We start from the raw sequence: 19,683 nt of genomic DNA on the forward strand, positions 1-19,683 counted from the left end.
AAAATTTGAAGTCGTTCAACCCCTCATCATGTCTACACCCCGAAGCAGCATTTTTAGAGCGCCTTGTTGTGGCGGTGTGGAATTTATTTATTTTTTTCTCACGAATAACAGGGACGGATTGGGGAAGATAGAAACTAAAAATACACCAATCAATAAATAAATAAATAAATAAATAAATAAATAAATAAATAAATAAATAAATAAATAAATAAAATCATCCGCGAATGAATGATTCCGCACGAGGCAAGGTTAGGATCGTGCAGTTCCTGTGTCAGCCTGCAAGAGGGCGTCCAGACACCGCAGCCGCACAGTCCTTCCTTCCGCGCGCGCGCGTGTGCGTGAGTGTGGGCTTTCCCCGCGTTTAAGGCGCGTGCGAGGTGGCGAGAGGCTGTAGAAGCAGAAGAAGAGGAGGAAGAGGATGAAGGTGTGCATCGCTGATGTCAGTTGAGATCCCAAAAGACGAAACTTTGTGACGCCTTCCTCTATTTTTCCCCCCCACGGATCCGACTGCTGAAGGTAAAGAAAAAAAAAAAAAAAAACGCCCAAACTCCACCTGACATTCCTACACTTTCACTATCTCCATCTTCCTCATCATCTTCTTCACATAAAAATCTTTTGCTCTCAATGCTTTTGGCATGTACAGTATTGATGAATGAATTCATGTGGAATGTGCATGTAAAGGCATTTGGTTATTTATTCCATTTCCTCCAAAATCAAGCGGAATGTCCACGCACCATTAAGCTCTTTGTCGTCACTAGTGAAACAATTCACTGCACAAGTGGACCGACTGTGTCTGACTAGTATTATTTGCACCATTACGAGTGCCACTTTGAGCTTACCAGTATGGAATTCAACCTTACTGGTTAAATAATGTGTTGCACTAGTAGCCTCCTTGCACAAGCTGGTATTACGAAAATATCCACTAGTAGTTTCGCAAATAACATGTAGTTCGAGTACTAGTATGCCAAAGTTGTCACATTTTTGTGCAGAAATGTCATGAGTTGAAGGCAGTAGAGGAAAAATGTGTTGGTGCACAGTGGTCATTTGTTTTTGAAGATGGCTTTCCATAAAGCCTTTTTGAGCATTTATTTGATACGCTTGATATGCAGCTAACGCTACATCTTCATCATCCTCATCATCCTCACGGGGGCAAAGGCAATATGGTGTGGTCGTTTCAAGTTTCTGCTTCTGTTTTTCAACTCAATTGAACGTGTTGTTTTTCACATGGCCAGAGATGGAAATGTTATGTTTCTCTCAAGCTTTCACGTGACCTTTCATTTTCACGTGACCTTTCCTTTTCACGTTTGCTGTCTTTGGCGTCTTTCACGTGACCAAACATTACAGCTGGTTAATAAACATCCCCAAAAAAATTGGCCCGTCAGTCTGCTAGAGAACTACACGATGAAGGCTAACTTAGTAAACTAAGTTAGTTACTTTACTAAGTTGTTAACTGAAGCTAACGAGCTCTGTCTGAACTCCGACTAGCAACTATGGCGACTTCCTAGCGTTATTTTCGACACGATTGTTGGGAATACAATTAAATCGGCAACTAATCATTTGTTGTGATTAGTCGACGCACTATGACGTTTTGTCCTCGCGATTACAAAGCGCGACGAGCTCAAACATTTACCAGCAATCCTTTCGGGAGCTGTTGAATGACACCGCTAATTATCCATGTCATGTGTGATGTCACCGACGCTCTTTAATCCGCCGCAGGATGTCAGCGCTCCGCCCGCGGGAGCGTTCATCCGCCGCTTGACTGCTCAGCCGCTGCAAAGCCTCGGCGGGCCGCCATCAACACTGGCGCCGTGCACCTGCTCGGCTCACACTCGCACACACACTTTAGTGAACCTCACCACCTTGAAGCTTATTGTCCTCCGGGCTCGCCTTGAGGGCAAGGAAGTTGTCTGCTTTTAAGCACTTCCTTTGCCATCACCTTTTTTTTTTTAACATTCCATCATGTGTTTCACGGGAAACATGAACCTTCAAAAAAGTTCTTGAATGAATAAGTCTTGGAAAGTGATGAAGAGTGACAGATAACTGAAGAAGAGTGAGCCAGTTTTTCAGGGCGTACGACCAAAACAAAATATCAGTCGATGGCGTTCGGCGATACGTTTCGTGTAACCTGAGCTGCAACGCGGCAGGAAGTTGTCAATGGATGACTTCCTACACAAACACACACACACACTGAAGATATGGATCGCTTACATGATATATGCCTTTCCCACGTAGACTTCCCTGCCACCATCGTGATGGGCGACATCTACGATTCGGCGTGCGATTCGTTGAGTCTGCTGGAGTCGCCGTGCCTGACCAAAGTAGAGCTGAGAGTGACGTGTAAAGGGATCAGCGACCGCGACGCTCTCTCCAAACCCGACCCGTGCATCGTGCTCAACATGCAGTCGCACGGACAGTGGATGGAGGTGCGCCGCCATGGCAACCGCATCACGCACGTTTTTTATCTTTTTTTTTTTATTTTGGTTTTGTCTTGATTTTGGACTCTTTGACTCTTTCATTTGTTTTAAACTTTGAATTCGGCTTTTTCTGGCTTTTGTTTTAAACTTGTTTTTGACGTGGTTCTAAACTCGTTTCTTGTTTAGTTTTGACTTATTTTTGCCTCAATTTGGAATTGTTTTGTGCATGCTTTATTTATTCATTTATTTATTCATTTGTTATTTTATTTAATTGTATTTCTTTCTTTCCTTATTTATGTATTTTATCATTTTTATCTTAACTTGTCTCTTAATGCCAAAGTCTTTTGTGCATGGCGCTCAGGTGGACCGCACGGAGGTGATGCGCAGCTGCGTGAACCCGTCCTACTCCAAAGTCTTCACGCTGGACTTTTACTTTGAAGAGGTGCAGCGTTTGCGCTTCGAGCTGTACGACATCAACAACAGCAACTTCAACGGTGTGAAGGACGCCGACTTCCTGGGCGCCGTGGAGTGCACGCTGGCACAGGTAGCCGCTCGGCTCCTTGTTCTTGTTGGATCAATTCCAACGCAACAGATGCTAATGATTATGCTAATGCTAATGTGTGTAGATCATTTCTCAGAGGAAACTCTCCAAAGCTCTGCTGAGGCCAGGAGGCAACGTGGGAAAAACCATCATCACGGTGAATGTCTTTTAATGGTGAATTCTTGATTTGAGGATGATGAAGATGATGATGAAGGTGATGGTGATGATAACCATGACAAAGATGATGACGATGATAATGATTGACAAAGAAAAGGACATTGAAGATGATGCTGAAGATGACGACCACTTTGTTGATGATGATGATGAAGATGAAGATTTTGACGATAATGAATTTGATTATGGGTAGCAGCTAGTTCTCTGCATGGTTTGTTACTTGGCATATAGTTCCAACATAATGAGCCCCTCATCACAAGAATGTGTGTGTGTGTGTGCATGTGTGTGTGTGTTCAGATCACAGCAGAGGAGCTGACTGGGAATGACGACTACATCGAGCTTTCCTTTAGTGCGAGGAAGCTGGATGATAAGGTGGTTACAGATGCACATGGGCATACACACACACACACACACACACACACACACACACACACACACACACACACACACACACACACACACACACACACACACACTTTAGGATTCATAAACACACACACATACGCACGACAAACAAACATTTGAGGGGCATTCAGGGATATAATTAAGGATTACACAAAACTATAAATGCTCACACACACACACAGAAGTGAAATGTTTTCACTCACACATTAAAATACCGTCATGCACACAACCCAATTCCCCCCCCCCCCCCCCCGACACATTTGCACAATGAAATGCTCACAAACACGCAAATAAAATGCTCACACAGACTACCATTTCAGGACTTCTTCAGTAAGTCAGATCCGTTCCTGGAAATCTATCGTATGAATGAGGACGCCACACTGCAGCTGGTTTACAGGACAGAGGTAGCACATTATATTAACACACACACACACCTCACACATAATGTGTGTTTTTGTTTTGGTTATTGTTGTGCTGTGTTGTTGCTATCAGACGGTGATGAACAACTTGAATCCGGTCTGGAAAACATTCAAAGTCTCCCTCAACTCACTCTGTAACGGAGACCACGAGCGTAAGCTGCAGGTACGCACACACAAACACACACAAATATCAAACATACACAAGAAAAAGAGCCGCTCACTAACACACATAAGCTCCTCGTAAAAACTTTCTGTCTGCGTGGTGATATCATAACGTGTTATTTCCTATAGAATTGTGGGGAGTGTTGTTCTTATTATAATAACGCAAACAAAGTGTTTTTAATCATTGATGTTTCGCAAACAACCCAAATGAATCCCCAGTGGAGTTTGTATGGTAGCCATAGATACGCTAACATTTATTTTTAGCACTTTTACTGATGGACTGACGATTGAGTGTGTGAAAAGTGGAAGTGAGCAAATGTGACATTTGAAGACAGTCGAGCGGATTAGTAAGGGGAAAAAGAAACAGGAGAGGAAAGGAGTGCAGGCCGGGGCTGCTAGCTAATTGACTCGCTTGATGTCCTCGTCACACTGACAGCTCGTTAACACATGACGGCGCTTGCGTACTCAAACGGGAGTATGTTCTTCACACTTCCTTTTTTTTTTTTTCTTATCATGGCATCAGTGAAACAGTCAAAACACAAAAATGTTGTTGCTAACCTGAAGCTAACCTGCTAATGATAGTTAGCGAGACGCTAATTGAGTTTGTGACCCCTCAGTGCACAGTGTGGGACTGGGACTCGAACGGGAAGCACGACTACATCGGAGAGTTCGAGGCCACCTTCCAAGAGATGCGGGGTGCCATCGAAGGACGACAGGTACCCCAAATCACTCACACCTATGCTTTAAGACGGCGATCCTTAGAGGCACGCGAGCGCCCTCTTGTGGTACGCACTGGCCAAGTACAATTCATTTGTATTGAACTTTTAAGGTAAATACATTTGTATTTTCATTAGCCTTTCACGTGTAGTGTTAAATGGTTGTTTTGGGTGTATTTCACTCTTGAATGAAGCAAGTTATGTCGCAGGTGGCATGCGTATGTTTGAGCAGCAGACGCGACAAGCGAGCAAAGTGACATCGTTGAAGAAGAGCAGATGTTTTCTGTCTCTGGAGACGACAGAATAATTCCTACGGGTGCTGCGGGTCGTCTGTTCCGAACTTTTTGCTGCGCCGTGAAAGACAAAAAAAAAGCTCTGAGAGGAGACCAAAAAAAAATCCCAGCGGGTCCAAAGCGTGAAAACTTGTGATCCGTCTTCAACTTGAGCTGCAGAAGCAATTTAACGGATCAGCGAGTCACACAACTACACACTGGCAGCTACACACTGACAACTGCACAACTCTATGAGGCCATGAGAGGCTCTGAGGTCATGAGATTACAAAGCTGCCAGGCTATGAGACCAATAGGCAATGAAACAATGAGACATTGAATGAGATTGTAATACTATGAGGCCATGACAAAAAGCCATGAGACTACAGTTTGGATCACAGCAATGAGAGTATGATACCATGAAGTAATGAGGCCATGAGACAAGATGAGACTTGAAGACCATAAAGCTATGTCGAAATGAGACATTTAGACAATGAGAATCCTGCAGTGTCTGTTTCTTCCTTTTGATGCCATGCTAACCTTGTAAAAGTGTTGAAGTCTTGTGGTCGCTAGCAGGCTAAAGTAGCTCAGATGATGCTGAATGAGCGAAACCCGAGCCGCTAATTGAAGCTTCCAGCAAGAGAGAGGAAGTGCCAATTTACTAGTAACAGTAACCCCACCGCCTTCACACACTCTCAAATCTGCCATACAGGAAGGGAGTGGATGCTAATTAAAGCTAACAAATGTGTTGACAAAATAACAAAAAACATGACATCGTAAACGATCAAAACAAGCTAGCCTAATTAGCTCGTAGATTCAACAATCAGAATTAGCGAGCTTGTAGCTACGCAGAGAATGTCACATACAAGTTAGCATGCTAACAACTAGCCACAAAAAAAGCTCAGCGAGCTACACACGATATAGCTTCTGCCTGGCAAATATAATAGCATACAAGTATAATACATATCCCAATAAAAGCAGTTCCCAAGTAACTCAATGTAACCCAGACGCAAGTCAGTTGTAAATTGCATTATGGCGATTGATTCTTCTTTTTTCCTCCTTATGACCGTCGTACTTCCCCCTCTTCCTTCATTTCAATCTCCTCCTCCTCTTCATCTTGCTCCGTCCTCTCACTCGATCTTCGTCCTTCTCTACTCCCACTTTACTCTTCTCTTCCTCAATTGTTAATTGGTTGGCCATCTTCCTCTTCCTCCTCCTCTTCCTCCTTGTCTTATTTCTTTGCCTTCTCCCGTCTACCTCATGGCGTGTTTTAATGGCTCGGTGACAAACGCGTTAGTGACACACAATGGCGGGCACACATGACAAAACGAAACACTGAGTGATGGACACACACACACACACACACGTGCGCACAGTAATAACAAGCATTCGGCTGGAAGCGGGAGCTTTTATTTCTGGTTAGCAAAAAGGTCATGTGATACGTGTGCGTGCGTGTAGGTGCAGTGGCCGTGTATCAACTCCAAATACAAAGTGAAGAAGAAGGGTTACAAGAACTCTGGCATTGTCATCCTCAACCAGTGCAAGGTCAACCTTCTTCCTATTCCTCTTTATGTCACCGACGGGCGACGAGTCCATTATCCGTCTCTATGTGTCCTGACGATTGTGGCTTGGTGTGAACGTGAGCTTGAATGCTTGGCGGTCTAAATGAGCAGGTGAATAAACGTGACGGATGAGCCGGCGCCGCGTGGGCGGAGTCAACAGACAGAACGAGAGCAGCCGCTGACCTTAATGAGGACCACAACAGAAAACTTCATTAGGGGTTTTTAATGCTAATGTAGCTTTTCTTTAGGTTTTAGATTCTATAGGGCCTAATTTCTTTTTTTTCTTTCGTTCCTCTCCAAACCACTTTTTTTCCTTTAATTCCGTTCCTTGTTTTCTTCACCCCTCATGATAACATGGACTTGATCTTTCCTTGTTTCCTACTTCCATTCTTTCCCTCTTGTCCTTGTTTCTTTGTTCCCCTATTCCCTTCCTCCCAGCTCGGGTCCATCCGAACACGTCAGAGCAGTCAGGGTGCTATGGGGGCCCCCCGACAACTCAAACCCCCCCCCCCCATGGAATCACTGGTCCTCTTTCTTTCCATTGTCCTTTTTTTCATGCCCATTTTGTCCTAACATTTACACAAAAGTGACATGCACAGAGGTCAGAAGTCACTTAAATATAGAACGAGTGGAAGAGAAATCCCAGAACAGGCATGTGCATGAGGCGTGTGCGTCAAGTGATGTGTGTGTGAAGCGTGTACGTCCTCATCAAACGAATCCACTGACGAATGAATCGCATGACGATGAAATTTCAAAATTTTTTTTAACGTTCTATTCTTTTTTGTATTTGCAGATTATCAAGATGCATTCTTTCCTAGATTACATTATGGGGGGATGCCAGATCCAATTTACTGTGAGGGCGCGCACGCACAAGCACACACATGCACACGCACGCACACACCACAAGTCGCATCCAGGTCATCGTCCTGCTTCTTATTCCATCAAGAGTAAACGGCGCCCGGGTTCTCAGAGTGGTCCTGATGACGTTGCCACGGAAACGGTAACCACGGCAACACCAACCTGCCGCCCCGATGTCCCACTTAGCGACCACGACAGACCCCGACTGTGGTTGCACCGGTCCCGCCGGTCACACTGATGCTGGCACATCATAGCATCAAGGATGGCCAATGCCTTGTGTCGTCACGGCAACGCGGCAAACAGGAAGCACGGACAGATTCGGTTAGACGATTGGCTGAGGGTGGAAGGTATTTCAAAATAAAGCAGCGAGCAATTCAAAGACTACAAGTCCCGTTAGGATCTTGATCATCAAAATCAGGGGTTCTGTTCGGATCACGTCTCATGTCACATTGCATGTGACATCACACATCTCAATCTGTAATTGTCAGGTGGCCATCGACTTCACGGCGTCCAATGGCGACCCTCGCAACAGCTGCTCTTTGCACTACATCCACCCGTACCGACCCAACGAGTACCTAAAGGCGCTGGTCGCTGTGGGCGAGATCTGCCAGGACTACGACAGGTAGGCACTCCAAGGTGGAAACCAAAAACCAAAAGTCAACCCAACTCTGTCTTGTTTTTGTTTCAGTGACAAAATGTTCCCAGCGTTCGGCTTTGGAGCTCGTATCCCGCCGGACTACAAGGTATTTTTAAAGTCTGCTAATGCTAAGATCATGCTAAATGCCATTGACAGGCTAATGTACATTAGCATTGATGTCACGATCAGTATAAAGCTTCAAACGACTCCGACTTTATCATAGAAGAAGCAACAACAGACCGACCCGACCGTACAACAACATTTGGGCAAATATTGTGTCTATGGAAAAAGTTGACAAAGCAATGTTGACATTGACGTTTGATTATTTATTTTTTTTTCTTCAGTTGAAGCAGACATCAAAGAGTCTTTCTGTCCATCCAATCACCTTACTTTTCCTCTACCTCCTTTTCCCCCTCAGGTCTCCCATGACTTTGCAGTGAATTTTAACGAGGAGAACCCCGAGTGTGCAGGTAGGCTTTGAAGTTCCCTCACTCATTTAGAAAAAGAAAGAAAGAACTCTCAACCCATACAAAGGTGACCGACCGAACAATGTGTCATGAGGATGAGAATGATGAGGATGTGATACTGATGACGAGGAGGATAATTGGAATCATCAGGGAGAAGAATGATGATTATGATGAGGATGAGAGTAATAATAAATTGTGATGTGATAGTAGCGTATGATCATTGAGAATGAGGACAATGATGATGCTGACCCCAAGGCACAATGATGATCATGACGATGTGTTGAGGATGACATAATGATGAGCAGGATCGTGATAATGATGAGAATAACTGATGAGAATCGTGATCATTTGATGAGAGTGATGAGAAGTATGACAAAGGGAACGTAAATGAAAAGAATGATGTTGATGGTAATGAGACAGATGATGTGAATGATGAGAATGACAATAATGATTAGAAAAACATGATGATGATGATGAAGATGTTAACAATACAGAGATTGGTGTGGAGAACTATGAGAATGAGGGTGAGAATCATAATGAGAATGGTCATGATATTTTTAGACTTGTTTTGTTACGGATGAGTTTTATGCCTCAGTGATAATATGAGGTTGTCAGAGCTGTCACCAAGCTAATGGCTAATGCAGCTGAAGGTCACGTACCGATGCATTAATTAACACAGCGAGTGTTCCCTCGGTGACCGTTCCCTCACTTCAGAGACGCCCCGCGGCACACAAGGACATGGTCCGCCTCTCACTTAGCTTGACGGCAAACAAAGCGGCATCATTCATTCACGCTGTGAACAAGTGAGATGGGGTTATGAGGAAATGATGAACATGCGCTTCTCATGTGTTTCTCATGTTCTTCTCATGTGTTCCTTCAGGTATCCAGGGCGTGGTGGAAGCCTACCAGGCCTGCCTTCCCAAACTTCAACTCTACGGACCTACCAACATTGCTCCCATCATACACAAAGTGGCCAACTCTGCCTCGCAAGAGGTTCACACCAAAGAGGCCATGGTATATAACATGATGGCTAGCTTGTCAGCTAACATGCATGAACTTTTACAGCCCATCCACTAAATATTTCAACAGTTAGCCTGAGGCGTGTTCTTTTGTTGTTATTGTTAGCAATATTTCATCCTTTTGATCCTGACGGACGGCGTGATCACGGACATGGCGGACACACGTGAGGCCATCGTGCAGGCGTCTCACCTTCCCATGTCCGTCATCATCGTGGGAGTGGGAAACGCAGACTTTGGAGACATGCAAATGCTAGATGGAGATGACGGGATCCTCAGGTCGCCCAGAGGGGAGCCCGTGCTCAGAGATATCGTACAGTTTGTGCCATTCAGGAACTTCAAGCATGTGAGTGTCACATGACAACATAAAGACGATGATGAAAATGATCATAAATAATGATCGTCTGTAGAACCAGGATGATGATCATGCAAATGAGAGTGATCAGGATGATGAGAACACTGATGAGAAGAATTATGGTAATAAAATGAAAAGGAGAATGAGAATGATGTTGAGGTTGACGAGAACAATGATGGAAATTATGCTAATGAGGACGGAAAAATAATGAGGAAACTAATAAGAAACTCTACTTGGATATTTTGCTGACCATCAATCGACTTCTTCGCACCACCAGTCACTTAGAACAGACCATTTTTCTGGAGGGTACACATTTGATAGTAAACAATAATAACTCGGGTTTGTTTTCTTGTCTTCCTGTCTTGTTTGTCACCCCCAGGCATCGCCAGCAGCACTAGCTAAGAGCGTGCTAGCCGAGGTTCCCAACCAGGTGGTCGACTACTACAACAGCAGAGGTATCAAACCCAAAGTGGCCAGCCAGTACACCTCCAGAACCTTTGGACCATGAGGGGCTCGGCCCGCTTCCGCATATCTGAAAAGCACAACTAATGACCGCGAATGACCCTTAATGACAACTATGGACTGCTAACAATAGCTAAAGACCTCTAGCACACACTTCTTTTCACTCAAATGAATACTAGCTAGCTGTAGCATCTTAGCATCTTTCGTGCATGCCAGGCAGAGGAAAATGTTGCACTGTGAACGAGCACGTTGCCGTGTTGTCTGGAAGTTTAGTGCACCCGATGACAAGTACACAGTTTATGTTTGGACACTTTTGTCTAATTTCCTGTAGCTCGGGGCACCAAAACATCGTGCATGAGTTTGTGTTGTTTTTGCATGTAGTAACATATCAGCTAGCATGCGAGGTCAAAACATATCCTACTAACATTTTACAAAATGTCTGCCACCACCGCAATATGATGCGGGCCTAATGTCTGCTAGCATGTTATGTCAAAACATGTCCACCATCATTTTATGGAGAACTATTCAAAACCACATTTTTTCAGACTGATACCAGTACAAGTTGTCCTTCTTGAGAACTGACTGAAATTGAAAAATATAGGTATTAGCTATGTTACCTGTACTGCCTTCAACAGGAAAAATATACCTAATTACTGCACTGAATGATATCGTTTATATCATAAAGGCGTAAAGTCAATATATGCATGAACTCAAGTAATGCAGGAAGTTATCTTACCATTCAAATAGCAAATAAATGGATAGGCCTACATTTTGGTGGCAACACACTAATCAATCACTCAAAGAATGAATAAAAACATTATAAATTGACTGTATATAAGTATTTACAGTACTTACAGACATTGCATTTGAATGCGCATAGGAGATGCAATCCACTCAGCAAAACGCTCCATCAGCATGTATGTCATTTTCATCCTGATAGAACAGCCACAAAAGTATCGGTAGCTGGAATGACATGACATAATACATTGATTAAACAGATATCGGTCACCGCCTGTTGCAAATTTTACGTAACGCGTGTTTGTTATGACATATTTGCTAGCATGCTAGCACGAAACATATTTGCTAGCACTTTATGGAGTGTCTACTAGTGATCTGTCCATATTTATCTGAAGCATTGGATGATAAGACCTGCAAGCGCACCATGTCAGAGCATATTTGCAAGCATATTATGATAAAACACCAACTAGCGTGGTAGATCACGACATAGCCGCTAACATATTGTGACAAAAATAGCGGCTAACATGTTATGATTTAACATATCATATTTCAGATTTTATGATAAAATGTCTGTTCGTATGCTAGCTCAAAACATATCCTACTAGCCTTTTATGAAATATCTTCTAATGTGTTGTGACGTAACATACCCATAGTAAGTGCTGGGAAAACATACCCTCTAGTATTTTCGTATGAATGATATAAATGACCTCTCGGACTCTATGATGGTAACATGTTGTATGTGCTAGCAATTCTGCTAGCACACACAAATGGATTTTTTTTTTTTACAATCCAACATTTTGGATGCTAACATGTTATGTTTAGTTTAGTTTAGTTTATTGTTTAGCACATATTATTATAACAAATAACAGTGCAGGGAGGGAGACGAAGCCTAGGGCTTGTAAGGAGCTCCACTCCTGTATAATCAAAGTGCACAACAAACAAAGTGCTGTGACATCAAATATTATTCAAGTGTTTAAGAAAGAAAAAAAATAATAATAATATATATATATATATATATAAATGAATAAACATCAATGAATAAACACAAGCATAACTAGCTAAATATTAAATCGTCATATTTATATATGCATATATACGAAAGTGAACGTATACATACATAAACAAATACACTATACAAAATGAGAAACAAGAGAAACAAAATTTGACACTTTAGTGATGTTGAAACAATCAAAAAACACCAGGTAAGAAAATAGCTGAGCGGAAGCAGAAGAACTGCAAACAGAAAATAACAAAACAAGGAAGAATCAGGGTATAAATAGTGGTTTAAGTTGATGTTCTTAGTATGGATCAGCTGAGTGCGGTGGAGTAATTTTGGACTGGTAGGATCATGAGTGGAGAAGGTGGTGTTTCAGGTGCTTTCTAAAAGCAACCTGTGAAGATATGGATCGAATATGGATTGGTAGCTCATTCCAGAGTGAGGGCCCTCTAAAATGGATATTGTATTGATGGCGTGATGTTCGACAGGACGGTGGGTGGAGATTGTCCCCCTGTCTTGTAGGATAAGAATGTAATTCCGATACAAATGCGAAGAAATTATGAAAAGTGGCTGGAAGACAGTGTTTCCTGTATATATATTTATGGGTGAGTAGACAGGTTTGATGAATATTTACTTTATCAATTGGCAGTAATGAATAGTTTCTAAACAATGGTGCCGATGGTTCATATCTATTTGAAAAAGAGATCATTTTTAGGAACTTCTTTTGTATGATGAGTAATTTGCTGAGGTATGTTGGATATGTAGCTGCCCAGACTATGTTGCAGTAATTGAGTAAAGGAAAGAGGAAACTATAATACAGAGTGAGATGAGCAGACGGATGGACCAAGGGACAAACTTTTCGTAAGATACCTAGCGTTTTCATGGATCTTTTGCAAACCAAATCAATGTGTTCAGACCAGTTTAAGTGTTTATCTACTATAACTCCTAGGAATTTAGTGCTAGTAACTTGATGGATTTCGTTATTATTTATGTAAATTTTGGCCTGTTCTTTGGGGTAAGATTTATTTATATTGCAGAAGATCATGAAGTTACATTTGTTTATATTGAGTGACAACTTATTTATTTTGAACCATTTTGTAACAGCGTGCAACTCAGTATTCACACGTGCAATGAGGAAATTAAAATCCTCGTGGGTGGCAATGAGATTGGTATCATCCGCAAATAACAAAGGAAGAAAATTTGAACAAGACATGGAAAAATCATTTATGTACACCAAAAATAATAGAGGACCCAATATTGAGCCCTGCGGGACCCCAAATAGTATTTTAGATCTGTTGGAAGAACAACCATTTATATATACATATTGTTCTCTGTTGGCGAGATAGTTTGTGAACCATTTCAGGGCAGAATCGTTCACTCCATATCTCTCTAGCTTAGCGATGAGGATCTTATGGTCGACAGTATCAAATGCTTTGCTTAAATCTAGAAAGACACCAAGAGCGAATTTCTTATTGTCAAGAGCCGTTGAGATGTGGTTGGCAAGCTGAAGCAGTGCATGCTCAGTAGAAAACTTTTTGCGGAAACCGTATTGATGTTTATAGAGAATATTGTTTGTTTCTAGGTGCTTTGCCAATCTTGAGTAAACCAGTTTTTCTAGAATCTTGGAGAAGCAAGGAAGTACGGATATAGGTCGATAATTACCATATTCATTAGTCTCACCAGCTTTGAAGATAGGAATGACTTTAGCAATTTTTAATTCTTGGGGTACAATGCCAAATTTTAAAGATAAGGAGAAAATGTGTGTTAGTGGAATTATTATTGAATGAATAATTTTCTTAATAAGTATGCTTCTGATCTCATCATGGCCAGGGGCCGAGTTTTTCAAGCTCATGACGATGTTGTAAACTTCCTCAACACTAGGAGGGTCAAGAATGGAGAGTGAAGGAAACTGCCCTTTAATAAGGCAACAGGGGCTTGTATCAGAGGTTGAGAAGCTAGATGCCAAGGTAGCGCCAACATTTACAAAGAAATCATTGAAACCATTAGAAATATCTATTGGGTTTGAATGAGCTCTATTCTTCCCCAGCATCTCATTTGGGGTCGATGTTTTTGATTTCTTGCGATGTAATAAATGGTTGATAAGATTCCACGTTGTTTTGATGTCACCGGAGGCTTGTGTAAATTTATCAGCATAGTAAGTTTGTTTGGTTTTCCTTAGTAAAGCTGTAAATCTGTTTTTATATTTCTTGTATGTTTCTATATTTATAGGGATGGGATTTGCAATAGATTTTCTATATAGTTTATTTTTTTTACGTGAAGATTTTTTTAGTTCATCCGTTATCCATGGTTTCCCCTTAGAGTTATTTTTACGACTAGAAGTTAAAGGAAAGGAGAACTCTAATGCATTTGTGAGTATTGTTAGAAGGGAGTGATAGGCTTTGTTGACATCTTGCAACAGGATAACCTCATCCCATGACACAGAGCTGATGATAGATATAAAAGATACCATGTTTTTCTCAGTAAATTTGCGGAATTTCATTTGATCTCCAATATGATCTTTGATTTCAGGACTACTATCATTGTGGATGAGATGGAAGACAGGTAGATGGTCGGATACATCACAGATCAAAAGGCCAGATGTTATCTTGTAGTCTAGAGAATTAAATAGGATATTGTCTATGAGAGTGGCCGTTGAGCTTGTGATCCTGGAGGGTTTGTTGATAAGAGGGAAAAAGTTTCTGGAATATAATGTATTAAGGAAGTCTGCTGTATGTGACTGCTTAGATTCAAGCAAATTAATATTATAGTCACCAAGTAAGACACATAATTTGTTTTCTTTGTTTATAATTTCTAGAGTAGAGTCGAGGGCTTCATTGAAGGTGATTTTATCAGAGTCTGGTGGTCTATATATACATCCAATTATCACATTTTTGTTGTTTATAAGTGAGCAAGAGGAGAGTTCTATAAACACAGATTCTACTACAGTCATGTCAAAATTGACACTTAAATCCTTTCTGGGAGAGAAATTTAAGTTATCAATCACATACAGTGAGACTCCTCCACCTTGCTTGTTTGGTCTACAGGAATGTATAGGAGTGTAGTGAGATGTCATTATATTAGCTAGCATGCTGGGTCAAAACATCCGTTAGCATTTTATGCTTTAGCTAAATATTTTATCCTATGCTACATGTCTGCTAGCAGTGTTTTGCTAGCATGACAAATGTAGACATCCAAGCACAATTTTCTTAATCTAGACAAAATGTTGTTACAATGGAAACCGTCGTGTTTGCTTCCATTTTGATGTGTTTGGATCTCTTGTCTTCCTGACGGGCATTTAGAAGCCTTTCGTCCTTCTTGATGTGTGACTGTTTGATACAAGATGGCGGATGGGTCATGTTACCTGACGATAACAATTAAACTTTTATTACTGTCAAGATCAAGCAAAGTCTACGTCTTATTTCCAGTACATGATGTTTCTCAGCTGGCCCTTTCATACTAGAGCGAGAGAGTTTGTTCACCTTCCTAAAACACTTAAGCGTGCTTTTGAACTAGCAGCACTTCACAGTCCTCAAATTGATATAAGCAGGGTTCAAAGTTCATCTCTTACAGTAGGACAGCATCCATCATCCTGTCTTCCTACCTCGACACATACCTGAAATTTAATTGGCTGACAGCAGACGCGCAAACAGTACCATGCCGGCAGCAAGGTCACAAACACTACAGACGTCAAAACTACCTTGATACGACTTTCACTACATAAAATCGACACTCTGTGAGAAAGCGAGTCATGTGATTTTGCATATTTGTATGAGTTTACTGGGTTTTTTAAAAAATAGATTTCCGATAATAGCGGCTTTTGAAAAAGAAATATAAAAAAAAAAGCTTATCGCACACAAACATAAAAGAAAAACGCTATTAAATGGGGTTTTGGTGCTGTCACGAAAAAAAAGACAACCTGATTAATTGACTTGATTGGGGTGTCATTAAGTTAATTGGACCTGATGTCTTTTTTTTTTTTTTTTTTTTTAAACTACTCATCAAAACCAGAACGCAACATGGCCACCGGGCATGTTCCCGCTAAAATGTGGTATCGCCATGTGGGTCACTCCACAGGACATTTCATATGGGAAATAGTCACACAAAGTATATTTACGTGAATTGTTTTACGATTAATATATTATTATATATATTCTGTGGACATGATGAGCTGGTGTTCCTAGTAAAATGTCTAGATGTGATAAGAGAAAGTGGTTTTTTTTGTAGCGTCATCCGATCGAGGTCACCTCAACCCGGGGGGTTCGGTAGAACTTTTCCGTCACGGTTAAGGGACGAAATATGTCTGAAGAATTTTCTTCTTCTCTTACTCTGAAGCCAATCTCTCTCTGGGGCATATTGCTTCTGTCTGGATCAGCGCTGATGCAAGTGGCGGCAAGCGGCCAGCATCAAAACCTAATCACTGATGTCCACTTCCTGTTTGACTTGATAAAACGTTTAAAAGTGGCTTTTCTCATTTGTTTCAACAGGGCCTCAAGTCTTGGCTTGACCTCGCAACAAAAGGTCCACCAATTGCGTGTGAGTCGCCCACTATATTTGTAAGCCGTGACAACTTTCACCCCTGAAAGTTTTCAGGCGCCATCGGGAGCATGAGAGCGAATAGTACAGTAAGTAAAAACGTATTGATCCCCAAAAGCACCGCTAACCGCTGTGAAGAGTATCGGAGCGAGTCATCCAGCTGATTGGGAAACGTAAGAAGCTCCTCTTGGTCGCTAGTTGTGATTAATGACACGAGATCATGGAATGTCCTCCACCCAAATAGGGTGGCTGGGAAAGTGAGGAGAAGAGACACTCGACTAAATGCCTCCTCTTTAATATTGCTTCACACACTTTAATTATTGCACACCCTAGCACCCTCACTCTATAACTGTGTGTGTGTACTGTGTACTGTGTACTGTGTGTGTGTGTCAGACTGATGCTGTTGCTATGACAACGGAAGTGGAGCCTCTTTTCCACTCTGTTTGCTGTCTGACCAATCTGAAAAGCTGGAAAAACATTACTAAAACATCAATGTAGTTGTTCCTTCCTTTCTTTTTTGTCAAAAACAACTAACAGCAACTATCGCTTGACAGACAGACAGACAGACAGACAGACAGACAGACAGACAGACAGACAGACAAACTAACAGATGGACGAACAGATGGATAATCCAAGTACACAGTCGTATAGCTTCTTTTAAGTATAACAAAAAACATCCAGTAGCATTCCACTTGTTCATAATTAGCATAGCAGATAGAAGTGTGTGTGTGTGTGTGTGTGTGTGTGTGTGTGTGCGCGCGCGCATGTGAGTGAGTGAGTGAGTGTATGTGTGTGCACGACGGAGCCAATGATGAACACGCACCAAGCTCATTACATTAAAACAAAAAGAAACAGACTCAAGAGACTCAAAGGCTAATACCACCACACACACGCACACACACACACACACACACACACACACACGCAATGAATGACATCATGCCAGCATCGAAACAGTATTATTCCAACAGTATCGCGATATCACTCCAGTATCATCATAACCTCACCGCATTGTCATCAAGTAAGTATATCACGCCAACATCTTGGTTATGACTCCATATTCTATCATGTCAAACAAACTATTGAAAAACAAGAGTCATGATGATGTGACATATCTAACATCTTTTTTCCCCACCGTCTGTTTCCAGCTGGCTTTCGCTCCGCCCTGCTGGGATGTTGTAAAAATCCCATCAGCATAATGCTACCGCTATGGTTACCATGGAAACGCAGCCCCACCAAAACCAGATTCCAATAGTTCTCACACTGGCCGGTGCTTCACATATACGAACCTCCTGCAGCGAACCTACTCGTGTAACATTTATGACGTGAGCAACACATTTATGACTCGTGTTCAAAGTTTAATGTGAAAATTGCAACATATGCAAAAGTTCTAGTTCTAGATATGTCAGATGGCCCTCATGATGTCAAACTCAGGCTCGGGGGCCAGATTTGGCCTGTCATATCGTTATTTGTGGCCCGCGAAGGAAAATCATGTGCTTCGACTTCAATTTGAATAACCTGAACATATTTCTTCCTGTAACCTTGCTGTAAATTCTAAACTAAATTGAATAGTAGCCAAACGTTTTTTTCCTGTATTCTGATTTTTAAAACGACGTAGTCATAACGACCCTCTGAGGGCAACCAAATCTAGTTTGACACCCCCGTTCTAAAGGTTCTGCTGCCGTGTCCATGGAAATTTGTTTAACATGCTTACATCATGCCTGCATAGCATGCTAGCAGATTATGACGTGACTTTGTACTTGGCAGAAGCTGTCAAACTTCATGTGTTAATTAGCGAGTCTAAGGCACTAATGATCCACTAACACACGTCACAACTTTTTCACACTGAGGCTAACAAGCAAAAACGTTCATCTCTTCATCATCATCATCCTTCTCTAATTACGTCTCACCTGTGTGCGTTCGTGTGTATGAACGTGTGTGTGCGTGTATGGATTTTTTTCCGTCATTAAGAATCAGCGAGAAACTAACCGTTGGACTCTTCTTGACAAGGTGTGTGCTGCTGGCATAGGACCAAACACCTGGTATCTCCAGAACACATGAGATGCCCACACATGAAGACCATGATGTTCACACTGTGATGTTAAAAGCAGAACAATAAACAATTGTAACAATTACACACAACAAAAGTGGGTTACGCAGATTCATATGGGAGTGTGTTGCCATGGCAACTATATCCTTACCTGTCAAATATGCAGTGGAGGATGAGCAGCCAATCAGGGAGCTGCATTTCAGGGATGGCGAGGTCAGGTGAAGGGACAGGACCTACTTGGCTTGGTTGTCATGGATACACTTCCTGATGGACAGGTGGTATCACAATTTTGTTTCCCCAAAACTTTAATGAGAAAGTGTTACATCAGATCAATGTTTGACCTGTCAGATTGCTCCAGGTTCCCGCTATCGCTGTTTACCTACCTCCTGTTTGGCGATCACAACATGTTGCCATGGCAACAGCCTGGTGAAATGTCTGTGCAGGTTTGATTCCTGGTGACAGGCCTCTTGTTTGGTCCATTGCTCCACACCACGTCAAGACTTCAAGGCTTGTGTTTGTTAATTGTCTTTGCCTGCTTGTGTAAGTGTGTATAAAGAGGACAGAAAAAAATTCCAATGAGTTAACACTTATGCAAAACATTACTTCTTTGACAACAGTCAGCGAAGAGTTAAAGGTAGTTGAATTTGTTCTGACACGAGCTGAGCCATCGGATATTATCTGACCGCCAATCAATGCGTTTACTTATAAGCTGTGCAACACTGACACCTAGCGGTCAAAACGTGAAGGTACACGGATCAAGTATTTTCTTCACACAAAAAATCACTTCTATCACTGCACAATAATTCGTGTCATCTCATTTCCTCGTGTACAATTGTCCCATGGCTACTTTTTACTAAATAAATATTTTTGTTTTAAGTGAGTGTGAGAAAAGAGTAATATAATCCAGT

At 41.8% G+C, this 19,683-nt stretch overlaps 1 protein-coding gene across 1 annotated transcript; it reads left to right on the forward strand.

The window, feature by feature from the left end:
• Window positions 1-363: 363 nt before the first annotated feature.
• cpne4a (copine IVa) lies at window positions 364-15,593 on the forward strand. The gene is made up of 17 exons (XM_037274768.1): window positions 364-516; window positions 2,233-2,423; window positions 2,776-2,958; window positions 3,041-3,112; window positions 3,427-3,501; window positions 3,855-3,938; window positions 4,027-4,116; window positions 4,733-4,831; window positions 6,559-6,645; window positions 7,456-7,515; window positions 8,009-8,142; window positions 8,209-8,263; window positions 8,576-8,627; window positions 9,505-9,638; window positions 9,750-9,986; window positions 10,375-12,011; window positions 15,259-15,593. Exons 2-16 carry the CDS (start codon window positions 2,253-2,255, stop codon window positions 10,501-10,503), a joined length of 1,662 nt encoding a protein of 553 aa, XP_037130663.1. The 5' UTR covers window positions 364-516; window positions 2,233-2,252; the 3' UTR covers window positions 10,504-12,011; window positions 15,259-15,593.
• The last annotated feature ends 4,090 nt before the right edge of the window (window positions 15,594-19,683 follow it).

The sequence above is a fragment of the Syngnathus acus genome, chromosome 16 (genome assembly GCF_901709675.1).
Source record: "Syngnathus acus chromosome 16, fSynAcu1.2, whole genome shotgun sequence".
Lineage (NCBI taxonomy): Eukaryota > Metazoa > Chordata > Actinopteri > Syngnathiformes > Syngnathidae > Syngnathus > Syngnathus acus.

What these genes read in the sequence shown, in the direction of transcription:
- cpne4a (XM_037274768.1), top strand. Translation starts at nt 2,253, where the DNA reads ATGGGCGACATCTACGATTCGGCGTGCGATTCGTTGAGTCTGCTGGAG. An exon ending in AGCTGGTTTACAGGACAGAG is followed by an intron (nt 3,939 to 4,026) that starts GTAGCACATTAT and finishes TGTTGCTATCAG; the next exon opens with ACGGTGATGAACAACTTGAA. An exon ending in TTCACACCAAAGAGGCCATG is followed by an intron (nt 9,639 to 9,749) that starts GTATATAACATG and finishes TGTTATTGTTAG; the next exon opens with CAATATTTCATCCTTTTGAT.